Source organism: Aythya ferina (assembly GCF_964211825.1).
Source record: "Aythya ferina genome assembly, chromosome: 3".
In the NCBI taxonomy this organism is placed as follows: Eukaryota; Metazoa; Chordata; class Aves; order Anseriformes; family Anatidae; genus Aythya; species Aythya ferina.
In genome coordinates this window covers 78,593,386-78,615,242 of record NC_140298.1, presented here as the reverse complement: position 1 = coordinate 78,615,242, position 21,857 = coordinate 78,593,386, and the positions used below count along the sequence as shown (strand labels likewise).

The window sequence follows — 21,857 nt, the reverse complement described above, 5'->3', positions numbered from 1 at the left end:
TTGTCTTCCAAAGGAAAATCTTTTCACCACCTTTGTACTTTCCAGGTCAGGCATGAGATCTCAGAATGGGTTGTTGTTTGGCAATGAGTTTATTGTCACATAACTGCTATGCTGTATTGCACACCAGTGAATATCCACTATCCAGGGTATTGTACTCTTGAATGTTCTCAGTAATTCAAATAGAATCTTGAATTCAAGCTTTTACAGGGGGAAGTAAAATGATTTTAAAAGGTTAGCTAGAGCTTTATTTCTGTGTCAGACATCTCCAAATGCTGGGCTCAAGGGGATATGCAGCAAAAATCTACTTAACCTAGTTGTGATTTCTTTTGCTTTGTGGTTTACCTAGAAACAATGCCAAGAGAAAAGATAATGTACATGCAAGCTGGATCCCTGCTAGTATGAGATGCTAGTGCAAAGCCGTAGCCGTACTAGCAGCTAATATGGTACTCTCCATGGTACTCTGGGAGCAGTCTGATGGGTCAGATTTCTTTGTTTGCCTTGGAATTTTGATAGGGTAGATTTACTCCCCACCCCCCCCCCCCCCCCCCCCCCCGTCTGGATCTGCAAAGGAACCTTGTGGATTAGGATTTCACTGTGAAAATAGGCTAAATTTTCCATTATCTCCTGACATTTGGGTTGGAGTTCTTTCCTGGCCGGAGCTGTCCCTCTAATAACAAGCCAGTCCCCTTTCCCTCACCAGAATCTGAGAGTGCAGAATTCCCACTTCAGTAACACAAGTTTCTTTTTTTTTAAGTGTTTACAGACAGAAAGCCCCAGGAGAATGCAGCTTCACTGCTTGCATTCCAGAGTTTTCCACTAAAAATCTGTATATATAATAACATTTTCAAAAATACATTGAATTTACTTTACTAAGGCAGTAACATCTTATAGCAGGGAGCCAAATTGCTAGTGAGGAAATACACATTAAATGAACATTTCAATGTTATTAAAAATAATGTGCAGCCTTTGAAAAATGCAGGCCTAATATGATTTTAGAAAACAAATGAGGAGCTCCGAGAAGTTTACTGCTGTTGAATGCCTCCAAGTAATGATTGTTGCTGACATTTCCATGCTTTATTTTTAATTGCTGCAGCAAATAATGTTAATGAAGGAAGAATGACAATGGCTTAGTCATCATACCAGTGGCAACAGTGAAAAGGAGAGCACTGAGTTGGTAGCAGCCCTGCTGGACACCCATCCTCCTTTGTCTTTCCCTGGCCAAGACCTGAGGTGCTGCGATCCTCACAGTTCCTCTTCCCTACACAACCACAGGGAACAAGATGCAGAAGTGACCTTTGAGACTGACAAACCAACAAGAGAAGTAGCTGGAGAAAATCACCCTTGTCTGATTCTTGGAGATGGGTGCTGTAGTTTGGCTCTGGTGTGCTCAGTGTGAGAGCACTGCTTGGGACTGCAATGAGAAGGAGAGCAGCTTCCTCTTTAATCCTCAGTGTAGAATTAACCCAAAGCAGATTGAGAGGTAGTGCAGACTTGTACTTTGATTTAGGGGGTCTGCTGCTGGATATATTTAATGTGTGGGTGATTAAAACCTGAAGGCTTGCTGACTCAGTCTTAGTTGTGACCCTGATTTGATCATTTTATTGTTCCATTCTTAATCCTTCAGTGAGGTTAGAGAAGGTTAATCTTAGAGAAATGTTTGCTTAATTCTTCCCTCTCTCATTTGTTCTTTTAATAAAATCTGCATAAAGAACAGAGAAATAGTTATTCTTTCAGCTTGTTCCAATTATTCTGAGAGCAAAGCTAATTCAGCTGAAGTAGTTTGCAACTTGATTGTGTTTCTATGGTTGAGGATCCATGCCAACAGAAGATTGCAACAGAAGGCACCTTCTCTGCTCCTGAGCAGTGCTGATGCATTCCTCTGGTTAAAATCCAGAATATGCCCCTGTCTGGCTCTTGGAGGTTGCTTGACTTTTTCTCTTTTTCTCTGTCCACTCTTGCAGGCTTAGTGTTCCTGCGTCTTCTTCTTCTCTTCCAGGCAGCTGTTGCTTCCATGACACATTAGCAAAGTAGAAGAAATGGAGCCGAGCATATTGATATTCAGCATGTCCAAACCAAAAAGTTTTTCTACTGATTCAGTCTCATTCAACTATTCAACAGGACTTGGTGCCCCTTTGGTGAGGCCTGATAGGTTTGTCCTTATGGTCCTCTGTGCTTGGCACCAAGGCATCCCACTCATACATGTGTATGGGTGGTCCTGAAAACCAGAGATCTAAAACCAGATTCTTTCCCCTGTGATGCCTGCAAATGTGGAGGTGGCTAAGATGGCAGAGACCCTCTGCTGTTCTTCACAAACCATTTCAGAAGCTAGGAAAGCATGTCAGGGGTGTGGGAGAGTTGCTTTGTAGTGACTTGTCTTAGTAGAGGATCATTCTCAATTGACACATCTTAACACACAGAAGGAGCACCAGCTGCCAAACTGCATACAAGAGCAATCCCAGCCTCATTCTTTACCAGGTATGCATACAGGTCAGCACAGTAAAGTTGGTGGGCAGCACAGTAAAGATTTTTCTGCTGAACTAGCAGAAATGTCCAGCAAGTCTTGGGGGAGGGAGTACACTGTGGGCAAGAGGGCTGTCTTCATTCCATTTATGAATACTAAATAGCATGGCATCCATAAGAGATACGTTACATCCCAGAGGAGTGTGATAGAGTCATGTGATGCCAAAAGGGAGGGAAAGGCAAGAAAACAGATCTAAATGGAAATAAAACATTCTGAAATCAAACCTGGTCAGGGGATATCTGTATGGGGTGCTCTCAGTGGAAAGCAAGGCCACTTTCATTTTATGATACCTCAAGAGGCCAAATCTAGTCTGAAAGTTGTTACAGTGTTGGGATGACTCTGCTACTGAGTTCCCTTTAATCTTTTTTTTTTTTTTTTTTTCTTTTCATCCAGGCTTCCAGAACTCACTGGCAGCAAGACCACATGGGCTGTGCTCACGAGGGCTATGTTGTGTTGAGTGGGGTCTTGCTCCAGTGAAGCTCTTCCAGGCAGCTGAGACAGCTCATTGGCAAGGAGAGGGGGCCTGGTGAAGGCATACTAGAAAATTAATAAAGGCCTCAAAATGGGTAAGACAACCACAAGAAAAGGTTCAAAGAAGCATGATAATCTGCGGCTTCCAAACACCAGGGAGCTCCCCTGGCAGTGAGCAGAAAACAATAGCATATTGGCCGCAGCACCTTGCTGCCAGGAACACTGTCTTACAGCCCACAGGAGAGATCTTCCAAACATTCTCTGACTTCTGCGCCTGTTCAGTGAGCCAAGTCACCAGTCCCTTCCTCACTTTTTACTTCTATTACACCCTAAAGCATTACAGAAGAATGAAAAAGATTTAAGCCCTCGGAAGAGAAGGCAGGATGGTATTAAAAAGGATTTCATTTGAGGAGCGAGGAATCACCACACTTTAGCTCTGTGAACAGAGAGCACACTAAGCTGAAGAATATGAGGAAGCATACATGACTTGGGTTCATCACTAAGAAGACAAGACATATTTATGGCATATCCCTGCTCCACACGCTTGTCCACACACTCTTTTTACTCCTGCCTTCCTCACCTCCACAGAACCACACAGACAACTGAGAGGAACATCATCTGAGAGACCTCCAAAGTATGGTTTGATTTCAGCACTAAATCTTCCTTTGACGGCTCACAGTGGCGCTGCATTACCCGTAGATTACAGGGTTTCAGCTGTTTTCTATACACAGCAGAGTACACAAAAGAACCCCCACCAGCTCTAGCAGTGCTCTCAGTCAAATAAAAGCCCTTTAGCTTCCTGTTGCAAAACTCTCTCTAGGATTCATGTATATTTTATCAAAGTTACATGCAGTTCTGATACTTGATTCTGAAGTGCTTTGGTATGAATCTCAACATGTACAGAAATGCTGCAGTGGCCCTTTTTAAAAAATCAAGGTTAGAGTAGAGGAAAAAATGAAATGGCTTGGCTCCATAACATGTATTAAGAACATATTCTGCTCAACAGGCTTCTATTGACATAAATAAGCAGAAGAAACACAAACATACATCTTTATGAACTCATTTTGTTCCTTGTAATTGTACCCTGAGAACAGCGTGAACAAAGAGGAACTCTATGGTTTCACCTTTCATAAATGAAGGTTCTGCAATGATCTAAAGATATTTCTTGCCAGAAGTGCTTTTACAAGCCAACACAGAGGTCAACATAGAAGAGCTATACCCTCAGTGGTAGCCTATTAACGTGAAAATAGTTAACAGCATGGAATAATAAAAATAGAAAACAAACAAACAAACAAACAAACAAAAGAGGTTGGGTTTGCCAATTAGGATTTTTTTTTTTTTGGTGTGTTTATCTTAAGATAAACTGTGAGGTAAAAACAATTACAACAATCTATTCAGAAGAAAGGAGTGTGTATTTTTTTAAGCTACATTTCATAACTCCTTTGTCTTCCAGGCATTTGGAAATTATAGATCAAGATGGATGGACAGAAAATGTGTTCTGGCTACAATATAGTAAGGCATTTAGGTTCAAGTCAGCAAGAGCCAGCATAGTGGAAGGGTGATTTAAAAAACAGAATTCATTTTGTATGTAATAAAGCTTTAGTACTTACAGCTGTCCTCTTCTTCAGTAATACATTTCACAACATAACAGGCATAGATGAAGCCCGCCAGCTGAAACAAAATGTAATAGTGTTAGATGTAAAACAAATACAATAGAAAAACATGAGTTGGTTTTAGAAAAACAACAACAGAAACTACAGAAATATATATATATATTTTTTTATTTTTTTTTACAACAGTTAGTTAATTCTAATAACGAGTGAATTTCCTATGTGATTCTTTTGGAAATGGTCAGAAGTTGGCATTTTTCTTGAAAAACAAACCCTGCAATAAAAATTCCAGAAAACTGATAGAAGATTTTCCATTATAGAAATAGCTTCTTTTTAATTATTGAAAACTCTGAAACTAGACGGATGGTTAGGTGGATGGCAGTTTAACAACTGCAAATATTAATGTTTATGTCACTCAGATTCATTTGCCAACAAAACTTAATCCTCTAGCAGAACTCTGCTTTTTTAGCAGAATCTTGCCAACAAAATCTGAGACAAAGTCAGTTCACTTGTAAACCATCTTTATAATGATATTTTATCACTTGAAATTAGGGCTGTGGATCTGATACTGAGATACATTCCTGTTTCTCCAATAGTCCCCAAGCCTCAAGACATATCTGTCAATTTAGTTAGGTCTGGAAGTGTTTGCATCAGTATCTCATGCTGTAGGTGACAAATTCAAATCTTGTTACCTCCATTCCTCTCCCAGAACATGCCCAGAAGTGAATTATAAACAGAAATAACACAATTTAAAGAAATTGAAAACCATAGTGCTGCTTGAGTACCATGGCAGACTGCTTATTTTACATCATCACTTGAAAAAAAAATAATTAAAAAAGGGAAAAAAATGGCCAGTATACAAATGTCATGAGCTAAGTATCACAAGAGACCTCTGCTAGTCCTTCCACGAAGCTCTGTTGGCTGAGAGGTAACAACCATGCCAGAAGCAACAGAACAACATCATGTGCCATGTGTTGCACTCTGCATGGCTTCCCGTACATATGGGTTTGGAAAGTTTTCTCTAATGATTGTCAACTAACTGTTTTCCATCCTTTAGCTTTTTGCTGGGTTGCATGGTAGGAAGTCAAAGGAATTCAAGTTTCATCTCCTTGTAGTGAAAAGTGAGCCATGATGTTCAAATGCGTTACTCCTGTATAGGTGGCCTCACAGAGATTATTCATGAGCTCTGAATCCAACTGTAGAGTTTTGGAATTCATTCTTTATTTGGATAATAAAAAGTATCTAACAGCTCCAGCTAAGACTGAGTTCTAAGTGTGCATGATGTAAAAAAAAACAACACATAATCTGTGGTTGAGGGAGATTATGATCTTAATTTCAGACAAACTAATGAGTGGGTCATGCAGTGACATGTGGGAACTATCTATTATTATGAAGAGTGGTTAGTGCAAATGAATTTATTTATTTATTTATTTAACAAATCCAAGGCACTTCTACAATCACTGCAGTGTTCCGCGTTCCTATCATCATTAATTTTAGCTGTACAAATGAAATTCAAACAAATTTCCTCTGTCTCTTAGTGGCTTCATATTGCAGGCAGTGACTGTGCTTAATTTACTCTAGCTTTTACACAGATCTGTCTGGTATTTGTGCCAATTTTCTCTATAGAAATCTCTCTGTACCTACATCTGTATATGTGAAATACAAATAAAGAAAAAAAAAGAAAAAAAATAAAATAGGAAAAAAAAAAAAGCCAGGCCCAAGATTTTTGTGAAAAAATTGAGGCTTGATTTGGAGACCACACTGTAGCCAGTACAGGTGTTGTCTGCTAACTGCTTAAGCTCCTGTTGGGAGCCCAGAAGTGGCATTACAACAGAACTAAATCATTAATTTTGTCATTTATTATAAATCTGCCTTATAGTGCTGCTGCAAAGATTTTACACCTGGGGGAGATGACATATTCACTGCTGGACACAAAGAACACAGTGTACCAAGAACAGTGGTGTTCAGCTAATATCAGCATTTCATCCTGCTTTATTGGGCTGCTCTTTCCTTTGGTTTCTTGGCTTCAAGACAGAGGGCTAATTTACTCCACTGACTTATGCACTGCATAACCCACCAACTTGAATGACTTTACATGAGGTTTAATCCAGCAAAGAATTAGGTCCAGCAAGGTTTTCATTAATGATTCCATTCTTGGATGTGAACCTTGGCTTAATATTTTCTCTGTTCTCTTTTTACAGACCATCACATCCAAGAGAGCTGAGCAGTTGCATCTCTAGTAGGCAACTGCAGTGGTAAAGCTTTTCCTGTAATATGGTTCAACACTTTACTCTCTGTGAAAACACCACAAGTTTACATGCTATTAACTAAACTTTTCTCACAAAGCACAGCAAACAAACTGTATCACAATCTGTTCTTACAATTAATCTTTTAATTGTATTCAGTTGCATCCCTTAAATATCTGGGGAACTCTTTTGATATGTAAGTAAATCCTACAGCATTTCATCACATGAGTTTGCTGATTGAAAGAGTTCCTTATAGCTAGAAATTGTCCTGTTTTAAATACAAATGGTAGTTTGTTTCCTTTGAAATAATAAGAGTTTTAAAATAAACCTCATCTTTTCCCACGTCTATCTAATCCTGTGCTTGGTACACATAATTTTGTTTTAATTTGAACATCACATTATTTCTTTCCTTCCTTCCTTCCTTCCTTCCTTCCTTCCTTCCTTCCTTCCCTCCTTCCTTCCTTCCTTCCTTCCTTCCTTCCTTCCTTCCTTCCTTCCTTCCTTCCTTCCTTCCTTCCTTCCTTCCTTCCTTCCTTCCTTCCTTCCTTCCTTCCTTCCTTCCTTCCTTCCTTCCTTCCTCCTTCTTCTCCTATACCAAGCCATTTATCCTTTATCTGTTCTGATCCAATGCTTGTAATTCAAGATTTATCATCTAATTGCATCAACAACAGTGGGCACTCACTGGAAGCTGGGGTTCAGAACTGAAAGTGGTCATTTTTACTTTTAGCATGCTCAATGGCCTGAGCCTATGGTGACTACAGAGATCTATGGGATAAGGATATGCTTCCTGCCCAGTGGACTCAGGCTTCGTGTGAGGAGGGTAAATCTTACCTGTGCACATGGCAGAGCTTTCCTGGAGACCTGTCAGCTAAGACTGTTAAAGAATTCTCACAGCAAAGAAGGGTTCACATGAAATTTGCCACCATTGTTATAGTACAAGGTACATTTCTTTGACCTTGTTTGTCTAATAATAACACACTACAACCCATCTATATACAGAACAATATACATCAAGTAAATTTCAAACAAAACACTCACTGAACATACTCCCTGGAGAAGATCAGGAAAGAGAATACAAACAAACAAAAAACAAACGATAGAGGTTAATCACATTAATTAATATATTCCTGGAAGGCCCTCAAACAGAGCAAAACTGGGTGTAGTATAAGAATTACAAAAAACAAAATCAACAGCCTAAAAACTGTCAGCAATGTAATAACACTACTAAAGAGATGGCAATGAGATTAATTATGGAATTGAGATAATACATCTTATTCCCTTGTTACAGTCAGATAAGACAAAGAAAAAGCCTGTCTGAATATTCTCTACTCAAATCAGCAGTGTTCTGTTACACTGCTAGACTCTTATCAGCTCCTGACATTTTTGTGAGTATACTTCCAGACTTGCCCCATATGTAAAGTTCTGTGATCAAACTTAACCAGAATCAGTATTGATCAAAATCCTGTCTTCCTATTTTTTTTTCTCAGTTCTTTTATGGAGATTAATGTTTTCATACACTGAAAATAACATCAGATTTGGGAAAATGCTTATATGAGAACCTATCATTCCTGGTCAAGGCCCCCACCTTTCCCTCTTTTAAAGCAATATCTAGGTAGATACTTATCAGGAGTTCTCTTTATTAAACTAGACACCTGAAAAAAAAAGAATGCCAGGAAGGAAGAAACAAAAATTAAAAGATGGTAAGATCTGAGTGTGATAAGGTCATAAGTTGAAATCTGAAGATGAAGACAAATGACTTAGGGGTTATGGAAATAGCCCATGGACTTAGCTTCACCGTATGTGAGTGTTTTATATTCTAGAAAAAAAAAAAAAAAAAAAAAAAAAAAAGATTTTGATGAAACAGAGTATCGGTAGGTAGAGTATTGGTAGAACTAAATCAGTGCCATGGTGGTTCTAACGCTGCCCTCTGCAAAAACCTTTTCAAGCATGATTTCACTGCCTGCAGCATTGGTGGTGAGTGAGCATCAATGGTAGAGTTTGATATAAATCTCAAGCTATGTTCCATGGGAACTGCTCGGCTGAGGTACAGTTTTATTTATGCTTACATTTGCCATTTCCGGAACTCTGTCATTTGTCCATGTTTAATGTCATAAGAGGAGCATTGGAAAACTGTTGATACAAGACCAGATTACTGATGGGGAATGTAGGCTATGTGGCCTTGATGTCATTATTCCACAGGATTAACAATTTGCATGTTGTCTGAAAAGAATCATTCATTGATAAGGACAAGCTCCTTTCTTCTGTGCAATAAAATAATTATTGAAAAAAAGACAATGCTAAATTACTATGACCACCATGGTATTTAGTGTACAATCAGGAAATTAAATAAAAATAAATAAATACAAAGCCATAATTTCTTAACCTATATAATTGTCGAATACTTTTTCTTTCCTTTCTTAGTCTGAAAGGTGCCCAAGATTGACTTTATTTATTTATTTTTTATTTATTTATTTATTTTTTTCAGCATGCACAATAAAATAGGAATCATAAATACAGATAAATGTAGACACACTGGAAAACAGAAGTGTGATAAAAAATTCATTTATTTCAACCAAAGCATCGTAATCTTTGTTATATCAGCTGTCTAGGTGGTGCTTAGCATAAAGCCTTTATTTATTTCTCAGGGGACTATTCAATTTTCTGGAGATTTCCTTTTTGTGTAGGTATTTGAAGATCATCATGAAGACCTGCTAGAATGTTTTTGTTTGAAATGCTGCTGGGCACTTGAGAGTGGTTCTGTCTTGTTCAGGGTAACTGTTCCTCCAGTGTCTTCCCTGGCAAGCTTTTTCGCCTGATGAATGGAAGAGACCACAGGGGCACTGAAATCACAGTACTGTGGCTTGTCAGATAAGAGCTGTGAAAACCTTTAACAACAGAGGAAAGCAGGACATACTTACCTGTTTTGAAGCTGTATTACAGACACTCAGCTTGACCCAAATTTTCTGAAAGTTTAGCAAGACTTTTCTGCAAATCTGACCTAAAACTTTCTGGAAATCTTACCACTTCCATGGGTATTTCTGTCTGATTTATGCTTTTGATAACCGCATGATATTTGGCACTTTTCCATGATTTCTGCTCACATCTAAAAGAGAAGGATGTACTTTTTCCTACTTCAGACATCAAACAAAACTCAAAATGTAGGGGCTATCAGCTTGTATGAAATGGTAGTAGGGGTCCTTTATTGCCAACCTCTATGTTAACTGAGTGGCAGGGCATCCTGTAGATTTGGCTCAGTGTTGAACCCTGCATCCCTGCTCCCATGGGTGAAATGTTCCACCTGGGACTTTGCTAGACTCCCTCGGGAAGCTGAAGGAGGCATATTGCAAGGGGCAGAAGGGACGCCATGACAGGTTGACCTGTGTTAACCCCCACATCACCGCTTCAAGTGGTAGTAGAGCTGGGAAGCCAGGATCAAATTCTCCACCAGCTTTATTCAGGAGACGCTGGCTGGAGGTCAAGTGCACATTGCCCCATTAAGGCTGAGACACTAATGTTGAAAGAAAACAAACAAACCAACAACAAAACAAAACAAAAAAATTAAAAACTAGCAAACCTTTTTCTTTTATTTTCTGCTATTGTGGAACTGTCTCCACTTTACCTTTCCTCACTTGATTAGGGAGGATTAAAAGATATTTTTGGTTACATGTATTTGTAAATTTTATCCAAATTGTGGGAAGTCCTGAAATCAGAAAAATTTCTCTCTGTTTACTTTCATACTATAGCTCTGCAACCCAACCTGTTAATATTAGAACAGAACTCTGATTGTAAAGGGGTCAACAGTTTACAGTGACTGCTGCTTGCATCAAAGGGATTTAGCCATTAGAGCTGTGTAGATTGGGAAAAATCATCCCATTTATTTTTAAAACAAGACCAGCTGCCTCTTTCCACTAAGCAACAGCAAAACAACAAAACAAAGAATGAAGTTGAAACAAAATACTAAAGTAAAAGGCTTTAAAATCCATATCACCCTGGCCATTCTGTAATTAATAGGAATAGATTATTAAAGCAAGAATCTATATGTGTCTGCATATGGACTTTTCTCTGAAGGTTTTATAGCAAGAAAACTTTTATGGGAAAAAACTTTGGACCTTTTTCTCCTCTTGTCTTCTGGGAATTCTCTGCAATGGTTTAATCATCTGGCTTTGGTATCTGACTGCCTTTGGCAGCAGTAGCTTTTCTTATCATTATGTCTAACTGTGTGTCACCTTTTCCAGACAGCCATAGGATTAAGATAAGAAAAATTAGTTCTCTATGCTGAAGATCTAACAAAGCCACAGATTGCTCACAGCCCACCAAATGAATGCCTAGCATTTTAAATTGAACTGCATTAGATGAAATAGTTGATTATCAATGCTACTCACTCTTTTGAGGGGCAGTAGGAAAAATATATGCATGTCTGAAGTTTGTGTAGATTGCATAGGGAGAAACATTTTGATGGTATAAGATAACGGAATTCCTGATAAACAAACACATATAAGTGCTTCTGTTCAGTGAAAACTCACCCCTCCATGTAGAGTCACCCATATGGCAAGTGAACCTTGATGGTGTGATTGTGAACACAAGGCCCTAGGATCTGGGAAACAGAAGTGTTCAGGGGAGAGAGAGCAGAGGATGAAAAAGGAGTAATATGTTGTTGTGACTGCCATTTTCTCAAGATTGTGGCCCACCATGAAGACTGTGTAGAGTAAAAGTTCACTGAGGTAGCACAGGTGATTTGCTCTTGTCCAACGTCATACGTTAGGCTAAGCTAAAACAACGCTATAACATAAGTGGCAAAAGCCAGAACATTTCATCAGAGGTGAGACTTTCCAGTAAAGGCTGACTATTTCTACATGGTGCTATTTACTTTCCCTGTGGTAATCTATTGTTTATTTGAAGGCATTGATGGCAGCTGAGAATCAGGAAGCTTAAAGGGTACACAACTTCAGCTGTACCCTGGCTTTATGGTGGTGGTCACAGTTTAACAGCCTAATGATGCTTTGATCAAACTGCTTCTGTGATGGCCAGTGATAACAGTGTTGACGAGGAAGATTGCTGTATACTGTGCAAAATTCATAGCTCAGATGAAGAAACTCTTCAGCAGCAAAGTTCATTATTTTAACTTACAAAAAGAAAGCAAAATATTGCATACATTGAAAAGCTCTAGATGAATAGGGCCTTAAGTGCTAAAACCTAATTAGTGATTGATTGTTAAAACACAGTAACAGTCATTCACAAGCCAAGTGGAAGCTGTGGAATAACAGCAGAGGAATAGACAAATCTCTTTGGCAGTGCCATCAGCAACAGAGCAGCCAGGAAGGTGGCTAAGGCAGGGGGAGGCTTTGCTTGACTGTCTGTGCCTGTGCATAGAGTGGGAAGGTGGGATATCCTCCCTGTCTGGCAATGCACATAGGGCAGAAGAGGGAAGACTGAACTTTTCTTAACTAAATAGCTCCCTCAAGCCTCATGCTCTGGTGTAAGGTAATAGAAGTATCTCGGTGAAAGTACAAAGCAGTTTACATGGTGGGGCACCACATCATTGCATCTCCCTAGGATCTATACATCTAGCAAATGCATTGCTTAGCACAAACATTTGCTCTAGATGCACAATATAACAACATTAAATGTCAGGGGGGTTTCAAGGTCAATAAAACCTCTTCCTGTGGCATCTAGTGTTTAAAGTAACTGAACTCAGCTCATGTTTCAGTGCTATTTTTCCTCACAGCATCAGGCTACTGTAGGCTTTTTCCACCTTTGTAGCCTATAATAAAAGATATGTTTCAGTGCTACTTTCTCCATTCAGCAAAATCAGCCAGGCAGGTTTCAAAAAGCAAATGCCAAAGTGCTTTGTGAAACCTTTCCTGCAAAAGGAGAACCACTGGAGAGTTTAGAGGAATATCATACTATGCAGGCCAGACTGGTATGAAAAGAGTTGACCCTCTATAGCCTCCAAACAGAAGGACAATTTTAATTCCATGACCAAAGGCACCTTTTCCCTGACAGTCCTTCTGGTAAAGGGCAGGGGATCACTTCCTTGTTTATTCAGCATGAAAAACGGTGATCTCCTTGGCCTGAATGGAAATAGTTTGATGGCAAAGGTCCCAGTCACAGCCTGGGGTGGAAGAAGACATATGAATAAATTTTGCAGTACGTGTGACAAAAAAAACTTAAGCCAAAGATTCCAGTAACATCATATCACATTAAGCATTTTGGAGGAATGATGAATTATAAAGAGAGAACATTCTCGGAAAGGCCGTGTCCTTAGAGTCTGTGCCTCGTTGCAGAGAGTTAAGTGGATGAGTTATATCTGACAGTTTATGAACCTTGTTAATATAATGCAGTACCTGGGAGTGTGCCAGCCACAGTGATCAAGGAAGTCTAAATTAGACCTCTGCCATCGGCAGACATCAGATGCCTATTTAAAACTAAATGTTTCATCTGAACCAGCCACTTCCCTCATTATCCTCTAAAGCAATGATCTTCAGCTTGAAGCTCTGAAGCTCTATATGGCTCTCAGTAGCCAGCATACATCTCTTCCTCAGGTCTCAGTAAGGGGTTACTTAACATGCTGATGTGAAGCTGCTCTGGTAGGAAGAGCACAAGTGACAGAAGTAATTTAGCATGTTAATCTCTCATGAAAAATGTGAGTTTTGTGTTTGTTTGTATTTTTAAACTTGTAAGTGTAAAGGCCTCAGTTCTGTCACCTGTTCCAAGCCCGGGTCACTCTGAGCCAGGGTGACCTTTGGAAACTCATCCAGCAGCAGATTGGGATGTCTAGTCCCCTGCAAGAGTGCATAAGGAAAGGGGAAGGGAAGCTTCTGAACCAACAGAGAAGGATAATTACCATCCAACCACCACACTGGTAGTGGACTACATGAAGTGAGGGAAAAGGCCACACCTATTTTCCTTCTGCTCTAGCAGTAACACACAGAGTAGCCACCATACTGCTACAGCAGCTGTGCTCCTTCTTTGTGACTGAAAATGCTCCTTGCCTCTGGAAGCTCCCTCCTCTGCAATACAGAGCCACAGAACTTCCTAACTTTGAAACAGTGTATTAAACATTTTAATTAATTAATTAATTTATTTATTTATTTATTGCGTTTCATTTACAAAATCTGTAAAATGGACATGATAAAGCCACTTTTACCAGGGCACTGTAAAGTTTCATTCATCTCCATGACTTTTGCTTTGAGATTTTGGATGGCAAATATTAAAAGTACTAGCTCTCTATATTCTATTCTACATTGTTATTAACCAATTATCATAATACTCTGCAAAGAATAACAGCAATGTCTTAATACTTATTATTTAATATTGTTTATATTTATTTTTTAATATTTAATTAATTTGCTTATATTGTCATTTTTTGTAGTACTCATATTCTCTGTCAGATAATAGATTCTTACTGGATAGAAATTTTGTGTTATTGGCTTGAACAGATGTACCACATCTTTGAAAAATGAAAGACAATATTATAACCTGCTGAGGGTTGGAGAAGAAATGATTCTTAGATGTTTGGTGCTCCTACATCAACAGTCCAATGCCAAAATTGAGAAGTATGACCTTTTTTCATCTGGTTCTATTGCCTTAGCAGAATAAAGGGAAGGGAGGATAATTTAATTGGCAAGACATAAGAGAATGCAATATGACACTGCAGCTCACATAACCATCTTTGAAGACAGCGAAGCTGTGCAGCTTCATAGCAACACTGAACATGGTGTAAAACCAAGCCATGTCACATTTAGTGAGATTTTTTTTTCCTGTTTTCTTATATATCCACAGAAAGTGGACAAAATTCTATTAATATTAATATTAATTCTATTGTTATATGTATTATATATATTCTATTAATATTAATTCTATTAATATTAACTTTAAAAGTTAATGAAAAAGGTATGACTATTTTAGAGAAAGTGTGCATAGCAAACTGAATTACACCCCTTAGAATGAACAAAAGTCCAACTGCTGCAGGTCAGTCCTAATAATGTCTCCAATCTAAGAGCTTTCATCTTGAATGTTGTTTAAGATTCAACTCATTTTCAAATACCCAGATAAGTGATGCTGGTTAGCAGCAAACAAAGATGTAGCTACGAGGAAACATCTGGAGAATATCCCAAAAGAAGATGAAAAACCATAATGGCAGGATAGTGCACTGGAGAACTGCTTGGGGGAAATGAAACAGTACCTGAAGGCATGAAGTGTGTTGTCAGAGAGGCAGGAAGGGTTGCCAGTGGAGAAAGAAAAAGAGACAGACAACTCAGACATGCTGAGTTGCCCTTCATTTTTCACCGGTGCCCTAATCATAGAGTGTATCTTCTAATGTGAGTAAGACAATGCTGTCAGTTGAGAGATATGTCCACGTTATCTAACAGATGTTGAATATATCTGTTATATTCCTAAACTCCTTCAGTCACCTACTGACATGAAAGAAAAACTGCAGTTTGGTCCTTTTTCTATACTGCAGTGTGTAGATTTTTAATTTAGTAAAGCATGAAGACATTCTGTTTCATTAAAAATCACGGATTAGGATGTTAAGCTAGTTATTTTGAATGATTATGCAATTATCAAGTAAATAACTAGGGATTTACAACATTACTGAACTAGAATATCTATTTCTGAAACCAACTTACATTACAGTATAGACAAAACTAAGTGCTTCACCAGCTGGTTACACTCTCAGCATCCTCATCATTCCTTGTACCACTATGTGTGTCACATCTGCAGCACCATGAAACATGCCTTTTTGCATGATTTGTGCAGTTAGCAAATAAATAATAAAAAACAAACAAGCAAACATACAAAAAACAACAACAACAACAACAAACCAAAACAACAAACCAAAACAACAAAAACAACCAACTCTTGCTTTAATAATCTAAAATGCAATACATTCAATAAAGTATTCTTAAAAACCTTGGCAGTACCAGATAAACCAGGAAACATCTCTCTGTTAAGAGGAATGAAGACAGAATTTGACAAGCAGCTGATAATGTTTCATGGAAAAAAACTCGTTTTGAGATAGTGAACAGTCTTTTTCAGCTACTTTGGACTTCTGCCTTCCACAGTAACAGGGTGCCAGAGATGACAATTGAAGCAAATATATGTACGTCCTGCTGTTATGAAGCACTGTAAAAAGTGATTACTACTATAGGCCACATATCTGCAGAAAAATAGTGATCCAATTTACCAAATTCTGCTCTGTGACTTAGAAAGTTTAACAGAAAGTTTAGAAAGTTCTTTAGAAAGTTAGCAAGTTCATCAATATTTATACCTACACAAGAGAAAAAAAAATTAAGCAGAGGGGGTCAAATATTTTTTTATAATGTAAATCTGACTTAGAAGCCCCATTTTAAATTGACCAAGGGATTTTAGAGTTCACTGACAACCTTTACACAAAGAAGTATGTGAATTACTTTTGACAGTGGGATTTGTGATCTTTTGACAAACTTTACCTTTTATAAATTTTACCCACATATTGCAGTTTAGACTAGACATCTATTTTAGCCTACTTAATAGCAGTAAATGCAAAATGATAGTTGTATTTTATCTACAGAAACTTGAGAATCTTTCAATTAAATGATAACATTTCTTGATAATCCCTAATAATCTGGTGAATAGATCTTGGAAATCTTCACTACGGAGGTAAACAATTATTTCTTAATAACTCCATCACGATAATGATTTATTACTTTCTTAAATGTCAGCACATCATTGAGAGTGTTATTGTAGTTCATACATTACTATGTTTGATCTTTTAAAATACCTGTAAAATAAAATACCTCATCTTTGTGAAGGTGCTTGTTAAAAACTATAATTTCATAAATTCATAGATTTTTTATTTATTTATTTTTTATTCTCAAGCTTAGTGCAGTAAAATACTATACTATTCTCAAGGAGATACATAGTTCTTGAAAACATATAACAGTATTAGCATGCAGTAAAATGTGAATCTGAAATAACACAAGTTTGCAGCATGAACATGGAAATGTACAACGTGCAGCAAATTAGATACGCAGGTCCAGTGGATGACCAGAGACACTGCAGAATAAATTTATAGTTATAGAAAATACAAGAAAAACAAATAGAGTCTAAAAAAAAACAAAAACATTTTATGCCAAGACAAATGAAAAAGCATCCAAACATGAACAGGGACTGGAGTGACAGCAGGCCTTATTAGAGATAAAATGTACCTTTTGCAAAATTTGACATATGACTGTGCTACCCAAATAAAACAGATTCTTTGCTTAAATGTCTACAAATCAGAGCTGACATAGGTCCAATAAAAATTTCTGTGTTTGCCAAAAAAACCTGAACCAGATAAGATACATTAATAATACTGAATAAATAGGTTAAAATTAAAGTTGAAAATGCTAACAGACTTCAAACCTGGAAATCATTAGAACAAAAACATCCCATTTTCCAAGGTGTTACATATAGTATCTAAATGACCAGTTTGAGTAAGCTGCTGTCATCCTGTGATCTTGGTCCCTTAACTTAAATGACTGTGTATCTGGATGGGAGAAGCATGGTTCCTGCTTAGTTTGTGTGCCTGATTTTTCTATATGCGGAAACCAGAACATCAGGAAAGGTGAGATTACTGTGTACTAGGTTCTGAGCTGAGTTAGGGCATATAAGAGTAGAAATCTTTCCTTCACAGCAGTAACAGGTTTTCATTCATGATTTCAGAGGCATTTTTTCTTTCCATATATGTTTTCAGGTTCTTCAGCAATGAAAACAGCAAATTTACAGGGGCAGGCTATTGTGTCCAGAAAGACTGGATGTTCACAAGTCTCTTGTGAAAAGTCTCCAAAATTGCCACGAAAGGCATAATTCCATGCAAAGATGTTAGACTTCTTGTTTAATATGTGCCTGTTTAACAGGAACTTGCCTATGAATTTCACTCTGATCTTCAGCATGCAGCAATCTAACCATGAACCTTACATAACTGGGCAGCCAAAAAATGTGAAGTCCTAATGGTATTCAATTATGTTAATTGGATGATCTGTGAAGATATCTATTTTATCTGGAGGATGGTATTTAGCACAAAGCCTTCTTTGGGATCTTTGTGTTCCTCATCTTGATCATTCTGTCAAATCCACCTTGTTCAACTTTAACATAGAAAATCTGAACGATGATTCCCCATCCATCTTCTGATTTGTCTTTGACAGAGTTTTCTCTCCTGCGTTCTTTTGGAGAGAACCTTCCAAATTATTCTTAACCTTCTTTCTAGGTCATTACATTTCTGTACCAAACATGAAGGTCCTAATGATGGCATATTTTGGTCTTAATTCTTATATTGATTTATTTTGAGGTCTTATTGAGCCCACTAAGTAGTGCAATTGTCTTAATTGTCCTTGCTGCTACAGTCATGTACCATGTCATGTTTCAATACTGGGGTAACAATATTTTTAAAATGAGCTTAGGGCCAACAGTTGCAGGTTTCACATGACCTATTATGCATGTTTTCATTATCTATGACTATGCTGATCTTGTTTCTTACAGATGTTACCATGGGGAGGTTTTATATTCTAATGCAATATCTGTTTTTTTTTTTGAGTTAGAGATTCTTGCTAGCTGCTTCATTCTTTGTGACACGGGGGACTGGCTTTGATAGAAAAGTCAGACCTCAGTTTTGACCTCAAATTTCATTTGCCCACCAGCTTCTGGAAATTTTCATCTCCAGAATCATTAAGATAACTGATGACCATTACAGTTCTCTTCCTTTCTCCCTGTGCATGTGAAAACACTCTCTGTACTTCTCTCAGAAGTATATCCCTTTCATCTGCTAGTTTGAAGATCTGGTAGTAAGTCCAGATGGTTTGCTGTACAGAACATTCTTTCCCTGTATGGTCACATGCAACCCTTCTGGTGTCTACATTCCCAGTCTCTCAAAGATGCATCTGAGATCACAGAACCCAAGACCCTGAGCATGGTATTAGCCACAGAGCCAGTCATTCACCTGATCCTTTCTTCTCCTTCTTCTCAGGTCCCACTCTCCAGCTGGAAGGATAGTCACTATCCTTCACTATTTGCACTCATGATCCTGTCAACATATTTATGAGGGACATAGACAGCTCGTTCAGATATTTTGGAGCCTGCTCATTGCAGCCTCATTTGACTCTACAAGAAAGAGTTGGAATTGGTAGTAGTTACCAGGCTTGGTAGCCTCTTTGTAATATCATGAATGCAGGCCCCCAGCAGGCAGCAAAACTCTCTAGAGAGATTGTGGTAAGTGGGTGCTTCAGTGTCTTGCAGTAAGGAATCTCCAATTATTAACACATTTCATGCCTTTTTTTTTTTTTTTTTTTTTTTTTTTGGTGACATTGGTTCTAATACATGTGGTTGGTTGGTCTAACTTCATACGGTTGACCTTTCCTGGGTCTTGACCATTACTCATGCATTCCCTTTTTTCCATGTTGAGGGCACTGTATCTGTTGCATATAAGCACTTCCGGGGGGGGGGGGGGGGGGGGCAGGAGGGGGGCAGTGGAGAGACTCTTCCTTTGGCTCCAAGCAGAAACAAGGGTCCAGTCTCCTTTCTCTTATGAATCAGTCAAGCCCATCAGCTCAGGGTTGGAAGCTGGCTTGCCTTCCCATTGCCAGGACTTAAGGCAGGGCTGTCTCTCAGCCCATGTCAGTGCACAATACCATGCACTTGCTTGGATTCCTGGATACTACACTGCCTAGTGAGCTCCTCTTGCAATATGGTGACTCGATCAAAAAGTTCAGCCATCTTGCACCCACACTTGCACCCACAACATCCATCTCTGCTTTCAGGCCCTACAGGAATTCCAGATTCTGGAGTTCCTTGCAACTGAGTGTCTGGGCAGCTTGTCCAGTCCCTGGGAGGTCTGTTTGGGTGTATGCATCTACCTGAGGAGGTTGTGGTCTTTCCATCTGGGTTCCAGCCTGATGGTTGTGGTAGGTGGACACCATTTTGGTATGCTTCTTGTATGTCCCAGAATATAAGAAAGTGGCCTACCTTCTGGTCTTCCACATAAACTCAGAGCTAGATAATTATTTCAGATGACTGAAGTCTGGTAATTTGAAGTGAATCTTTTTCTAGAAGGAAGTAAAAAAGCTGAGAAGACTCATGAGAATGATGTGAAGTCTGGAGAATATAAGTAGCTCACAAAATAAGGAGGAGATTAAGCAGGTTACCTAAACAAAGGAGGTTTAACTTCATTTTAAAACATTAGAACAGGGAGCAAAATGTTGCTAATGACAGAAGTTTATCAGATAAATGTATTGTAAAGCTCTGGACTAGAATCTAAAATGTAGACAATGAAAAGAATTAAGAGTAATTTTTATTGTGGATTTTGGTGAAGTTTCCATTGTGCTGTATTTTAAAATCAAGATTAAATGCATTTTTAAATTTATTTCAGACAGGAATTAATTCAGGGAACCTCTATGGCCAATGTTATGTAAGAAGTTAAACTAGGTAATTACAGAGTTTTCTTATGGCTTCTGATTTGTGACTCTAATATGTTGCATACAATTTTGATATGCAATATTTTTAGTACATAGCAGTATTTGTCAAATAAATTAATTTCACAAATATGGAAAATAAGCACTTTGCTTTAGAGGAAGAATCACAGAGAAACTTCTACTGATAGCAGAGTATTTGCAATTAGTATCTAGCTAACTCAGGTACAGTAGAGTACAATTACATTCAACATTATTATAATTTATTTTACTATTTTCTTCATGAGTAAATTACCTTCAAGTTGCACATTCAATATTAAGTAGTCTGGCACATATTATACCATTATTACTACACCTAATTCACTAGACATGTAATTTGCATTCCGCTTTATAAAAGTGCTGAATTAAATCCAGAGAATCCCAAGAGAGGAGCAACCAGCTTACTTCAGATTTCAGTTTAGTATCCCATAAGAAAATATGAGGAAAGAAGGCACACCTCAAAAGCTTCAACTAATGTCATTAACTACATATGAATCTCCAGAAAAGAAAAAAATAATATCTTAAAATACAACTTTGAAACAAAACACAAGGGATTTAAGGAGTGTAAAGAGTGCTTGGAAATAGGGTAAGGGCAAGAAAAGAGAACAAGGGAACTTCTCACCCTGACTTTTTCACTTCTTCCTTTTCTTTTAATTTTCCTTTTTTTTTTTTTTTTTTTTTTTTTTCTTTAAGGAGCATAACATTTCTGAATCCTTTATCCTGCAGAGGATTGTGAATTCATATGAAATGTGCAGAGGGACAAAATTTTGAAATAAGTGTTGTACCGCTGGCAGTAGGTTGCCTGAGGCAAACACAGCTCATCTCCGCAGATCACGATCTCCACATAGCCACAATGCCAGACGCTCACTTTTATGAAATGATGGCACTGAAGGCTGTGAGTACACTGAGGCTGCACACCAGGGGCAGGGAGCTCCCTTATCAGCATGTAGCCTTCATGAAATGTATTAAAAGAAGTGAACTGTAGAGATAGAAATGACAGGAAGTTGTACAGTGACATAAATCAAGGGTCTTATGGAATAGGGCAACACTAATAAGGCACAGGCACTGTGCTGCCTGAAGAACTAGAAATATTTTATCTTCATAAAACAGAGTACATTCATGGGACCTGGGTAATTAATGATGCAGGGAGAGATAAACTGGTTATGTCTACATTGTCAAATAGAAAAGGGTCAAGGGCTAGTTCCTGGCCTCAAGGCCAAATCACGTAGACTTAGCACATCTCCAGCTCCAGCACTGGGGCTGTGTGCAGACTGTGTAGCATTTAACTGAGTCTCCTATGGGTCCTGTGCAGTGGGATTTACTACTTACAGCTCTGAGGTGTTGCCATCTTCTCTGTTTGCTTTTTCAGTTCACAGTGTTTGAAACAATGAGGGCTGTGTCACAGGCCAGTGGAGTGAGGTTTTCTCTTCTAGTATACTGTTGCTGTACCATAAAATGGCTATATCATATAGTACCCATCTAAGTTTTTCCTCATAGTGAAGGGGGCAAGGCAGAGGAGAGACAGCTGAAAACATTATTATTTTAT

The 21,857-nt window shown here is 38.3% G+C and overlaps 1 protein-coding gene across 3 annotated transcripts in view; it reads right to left on the bottom strand.

Moving 5' to 3' along the window:
• The window catches only part of NKAIN2 (sodium/potassium transporting ATPase interacting 2), a gene marked incomplete at its 3' end in the record, with an annotated part of 590,593 nt that overhangs the window by 22,696 nt on the left and 546,040 nt on the right, over positions 1-21,857 (bottom strand). For all 3 annotated transcript variants that reach the window (XM_084514224.1, XM_084514225.1, XM_084514226.1), the window contains exon 5: positions 4,603-4,663. In XM_084514224.1, the coding sequence (XP_084370350.1) occupies positions 4,603-4,663 (61 nt within the window). The remainder of the gene's footprint in view (positions 1-4,602; positions 4,664-21,857) is intronic.